Source organism: Eleginops maclovinus, chromosome 7 (assembly GCF_036324505.1).
Source record: "Eleginops maclovinus isolate JMC-PN-2008 ecotype Puerto Natales chromosome 7, JC_Emac_rtc_rv5, whole genome shotgun sequence".
Taxonomy (NCBI): Eukaryota; Metazoa; Chordata; class Actinopteri; order Perciformes; family Eleginopidae; genus Eleginops; species Eleginops maclovinus.
In genome coordinates, this window is record NC_086355.1 from 21,005,809 (window position 1) to 21,011,148 (window position 5,340).

The 5,340-nt window shown below is 40.8% G+C and overlaps 1 protein-coding gene across 2 annotated transcripts; it reads left to right on the forward strand.

The window, feature by feature from the left end:
* The first annotated feature begins 216 nt into the window (after positions 1–216).
* On the forward strand, positions 217–3,201 carry LOC134867501 (leucine-rich repeat-containing protein 3-like). 2 transcript variants are annotated; one of them, XM_063888119.1, is made up of 2 exons: positions 217–517; positions 1,978–3,201. In XM_063888119.1, the coding sequence occupies exon 2, from the start codon at positions 2,301–2,303 to the stop codon at positions 3,099–3,101; it is 801 nt and encodes a 266-aa protein (XP_063744189.1). In that variant the 5' UTR covers positions 217–517; positions 1,978–2,300; the 3' UTR covers positions 3,102–3,201. The 2 variants fall into 2 exon arrangements, with proteins under 2 accessions (XP_063744189.1, XP_063744190.1); XM_063888120.1 differs by having other exon boundaries at positions 217–513.
* The last annotated feature ends 2,139 nt before the right edge of the window (positions 3,202–5,340 follow it).

Consider the following 5,340-nt stretch of genomic DNA (forward strand, 5'->3'; position numbering starts at 1 on the left):
AAAGCAGAGAGGAGGTAGCAGGAACAGAGATGACAGAAAGACAGACGGACAGCAGAGCAGCAATTCCAATCCACGCGCAGCTGGGACTCCTATTCATGCCTTGCGTGCGCAGTCTGGAGAGAGTGGCGCGTGATAAATCAGACCGGTGCAGCTCCTCGAGACCTCGACTGAACACCACCACCCTTATCATCCCCAACAAGCTGGACTATCGTGCTGTGTTTTATAAGAGGACGTTAAAAAAGCAGCGTGTGTGGATATACATCTTTCCACGCTGAGATTTAAACTTCGCCGCGTGAGGCGTAGGAACTTCTTTATCCCTTGCGCAGATGTGGACGCATTGAGGAAGCTGTACTTTTTCCTTTTTAAAGAATATAATTTTACTATTTATTTCCAGAGTGGTTCAGACTTCTTTAAATGATGACACAGATGTGATCAGAGCAAACTGGTGCTGGACTATCAACGGTATTTCCACAACAAAGTAATGAATTCCAGGACATAACTCTCTCTCGCTCGGTAGGTAAGTACTCTATTATTTTAACTTGATAATTAAGTCATTGGCCAGTGTGTGTTTGTGTTTTCCTAGGTTATATTTGATCCACAAAACCACTTGTGATTAACATCCGCAATATTATAAAACGCCATGAGACTGCTTACTCTGCACTTCGGCATCATTACCATGATTACATTTTTAATCTTTGCCCACGGCTTTTCTTCCTCTAAAAGTACACTTAATATGTTTTAATGAATGCTATTCATTAAAATGTTCTCACAAAGACGTTGAAAACATCTGTTGCCTAATTACAATACACTTCAACTGGCTGATGCTTTTATCCAAAGCGAATTACAATAAGTGCATTGAAACATGAATAAAATACTCAAAAGAAAGAATCCTGTTGGTACATCAGCTTTCTACAAGCCAAACCAGTTTCTTTTTGCCACTGCATTAGCTTCAATTTAAGTGATTCAACCAGTAAATATATTTTTATAAATGCTTTTATTGGCCAAGGTGCTTTCTAAACAGGTGGGTTTTCAGTCTGCCACAGATGATGTTTAGACTTTCTGCTGTCCTGATATTTAATTGACAATTTGCAATTGAATTTTAAGAGAATAAAAGCACAATATCCATGTGTAAACCTTCATTCAGCATGACTATATAGAGTAATTAATGTTGCAGTGGTGTCATAACATTTAGCAGCCGCTCTGTGTAGATGTCCACATCATGTCCACACCCCCTGCTGAGCTCAAACTGATGAGCTTATTTGAGACTCTTTTGTGTCAAAAGCTTCGAAACCCTTGCAAAAGGAAAAGGGAAAGGGGGTGGGGGGAGAGAAGAGGACACCGGCTCCACGGGGTGGATGACCTCAAACACAGCGAATGGTTCATGGTGTGAACACTTTAGCCCAGCAGAGGGTGCGCAGTCCTAAAGGGATGGTCCTCCTGCAGGACAGATGCAGACATTTCCCAGCTCGCACCTATTCTTACCAAGCCTTTGAATGAGAGACAGCCATGTTTGAAAAGAGGGAACCATCCAAATTAATATGTCCATTATTGTTGGGATAAAGGTGGACATAAGCTGCTTTATTGTTAACATTTTGGTTTTTTTTCCCAGCTTTGTTATGCACCGGTGCACCAGAGGTTGATTTCATGTAACGCCCATGGTAGACATTGCGGAACACAATTATGTTTTCATAATTGAATGAAAACATGCTGGTGATGACCCAGGAGGAGTGTGCCTCCTGGTTTATGAGATTTGCTGGAGTGAAATGGATTCTTCTCTATAATTACGTTACACTTCTTGTAAACATTGTGGGAATAGCATTTACTCAGCTCAATTTGGAAAGACAGAGGCATCAGCCAATACACTTAGAGAAGAGTTTGGAGGATTAGTTTGCAGTATTGCAATCCTCAGCTACACTGAAAAAGTAAGAATTTCTTTGTTTTTTTCAAGAATAACACTCTTGTCTTTGTTTCTTTCAGGGCACAGCATGCCAGGCTGATACCAGCTCCTCGCTCTGAACTCTCCAAGGCTTTCAACGTCGTCACAATAAACCTAAGATTACCAGTTCCCTGCCTCAACTTTTGGAAGAGCTCTTTTGAAATCTACTTCAAAAGGTTCTGAATTCAAGGAAATCTAATTTGAAGACTTTTCTCATGATAAACCCTTACGTTGCCGTGCATGAACTGATGATTTGGGCATTTTTTAAAGCTAATGAAGCTGGACTCATCACTATTTAATGCCAACAGACAGGCGGAACAATGATTAATTATACCTGACGCGATTTGGGGACGCACTGCTGATTATGCAGAAGGTAGCCAGGCTTGATATGCCCAGGAAATCCTCTATCTTTGATGGCTTTGCCGTGATATGGTGCGTGGTTTTTGGATTATTCATCGTAATTGCACCAGTGATGGCTTGTCCCACGACTTGTCACTGCATGGAGAAGAGTGGAAAGACCGTGGTCCAATGCATTTCCCGCAACTTGGACATCATACCACCCGATCTTCCAAGTGATACTGTCATCCTGCTTTTGGCGTCCAACCACATCACCCACATCCCCAACCAAGCCTTCAAGGAACTGCACTACCTGCAGGAGCTGGACCTGTCAAACAATGACATTGACACAGTGGACCTCGGAGCCTTCCAAGGTGTTTCTGACACTCTCCTTTTTCTGGATCTATCGAACAATCGTATCCAAAGTGTCCCCAAAGAGGCATTTGAGCGACTTCGGGCAAAAATCAGCCTCTCGAACAACCCGTGGCACTGCGAGTGCATGCTGCAGGAGGTGCTGAGGGAGCTACGGTTGGACCCCGAGACGGTGAATGAGGTGATGTGCCACACGGCGGTGCAGGAGGAATACGCTGGCAAACCAGTAATCCAGGTGCTGGACTCAGGGATCAACTTCTGCAACTTCCACCACAAGACCACCGACGTGGCCATGTTTATCACCATGTTCGGGTGGTTCACCATGGTGATCGCGTACGTCATCTACTATGTGAGACACAATCAGGAGGACGCTAGGAGGCACCTGGAGTACCTCAAGTCACTGCCAAGCAATTCTCATATCAGCAAGGACTTTGACACAATCAGCACTGTCCTCTAGCTGGGCCATATGCAGAGCTCGAGTGGTCTGTGAGTGTGTGTGTAATCATGTGAATAAATATGTGGTTCTTTAAATGACTACGAGCTGTTGTAACATATAATCACCAGTGTTTGTGAGGTTTTTCAGTTCTTAAAGTTTGTCAATTTGATTTTTTCAGACCCGTAAATTATATCATTTTTGTTATTACTGGCATACAGGGAAACATTGATAGCACAAAACCAACAAAAATACTGCTAAAACTTATATTTCTATGATGGATGATTGATCAAGACTGAAGAGATAAATGTCCCCGCTCTATTGTTGATCCACAGTGTGATTGAATTTCCTCTGGTGAAGAATGAGTCCCCTTGATACTTTTCATTGATTGATTTATGTTGGTTGTGTCACACTGTCAAGATAAAAGGTCATTTTTACTTTGGCTAACATCTTACATGTGAAAGGGGGGCAACAATCAGTTTGTATAAAACATGCATAACAGCCCTGTCCCCAGGAAACTGCTGACCCAAGAAATAAGGTCACGCATTCATTCAGACCAAATTATTTATGTATTAAAACAGCAAATAGTTGCCACACACTTCCAGTTCTCAAGAGTTTTGCATAGATGCCAAACATGATCTAAAGAAGCATTTCAGAATCATATACCAATGACCAATGAAAAGAAGAATATCAATATTAGCAATATTACTTGTTTTCACACTTCAAATAGTTTTATCGCTTTATATAAAAACATACTTAATTCTGCAGATGTTGATGATAGTAAAGAAGAATTTGTTCCAATGCATTTGAACTTTTAGTTAATCAAAATCCAATATTACACTCCACCACATAAATGTTATCATGGTCCATTGTTATGTTTCACCTGGGTCATTGTAATAGGCCAGTTAAGCCCAACTCAAAATGAACATTCCGAATCTTATATCTGCTATATCACCCAGTACACCACAGACTTAATTTAGTGGAGCTATTACATCTCAAAAGAGTCAATTATAGCACAGGTAAAAACAAGTCATGTTAAAAACCTTGATATAAGAGTGTTGATTAATGCAGCTTTGTATCAGTCACCTTCAGGGCAAATACCGTAGTCCAAACTTTGTATGAAGGAATTTATGTTGAAGATTATGTTCAGACCTCCACATAGTTTCTATTATATGTGAAACAGAACAACAAACTGCAAATAACTAAGTTGACATTTCAACATTTTATTTCACTGTTTGTTTGGATAAAAATGTAATTCATTGGTTTCTTCGTTGGTAAGGGGTTGATTGTGTCCAAGTGCCTTCTGTCTGGGACACACACACCATAGCACTGTGTACTAGTGTCAAGTCCACGATCGCCATTGCAGAAGTCTGTCGCCACAACTTAGGCCTAGCTAGTTTCTATTTATGGCTGGGAACTTACAACATGAAATGTATTAAGGGTCCAATGGGTAGGATTTAGTGGTGGCGAATTGCAACCAAATTAACCCCTTGGCTCACTTCTCACTTTACAAGCAAATACAGAACCTATAGTGGCCTTCATGTACATGCCCCTTCTGGTAACCTAAAGTTTGGAAAAGGGCACAAAAAAAAAAGACTTCGATGGTGATTGCATAGGCAATTTGTCTATAACCATGTTTCATAGGCTTACTTCTACCAATCAATTCAACAAACCATTGTTTTATGAAAACTGTGAAGCCAGATAACCTCGCCCTGCATCTGCACATCCTGGATAGAAGTGTAAAACCTTATTTCCTTTGAGAAAAGCATCCAATGCTTTGCACCATTGAAATGTTGTGTGTCCAAACCCCTGCTGTTCTGACACCAATGCATTACTTTGAGCCTGATGGATGGATGTTTGCCTTATCTCTGGTTATCAGGAGAATCGATATGCCATGCATTGTAACCTCTCTGGAGCCAGAGATTGGTTTGTCCGTTTTTAACCACTTTAGAATCACAGTGGAATTCATGAAGAGTTCTTACTCCCTATATAGAAATGAATGGCTCATTCTAAGTTGACAAACCCCAACAAGTCTTTGTTTCAAATTATTGTACAAAAATGGAACGATAGTGTAAGAAAGTTAGATTCAATGACTGCCAATCAATGGCCCGACCATTCCTACACAATGGTCCTTTAAAGCCCAATTCCCCACATGACTGGAACCTTCCAAAAAGACAACAACGAGTGCCAGAACACAATGACAGAAATGTTTAAAAAGTTAATTTAAGATACTTGCTGTCTTCATGTAAAGATCCCCATTAAT

Excerpts from the sequence above, each read along its gene's own strand:
- LOC134867501 (XM_063888119.1), top strand. The coding sequence starts at position 2,301 with ATGCAGAAGGTAGCCAGGCTTGATATGCCCAGGAAATCCTCTATCTTT.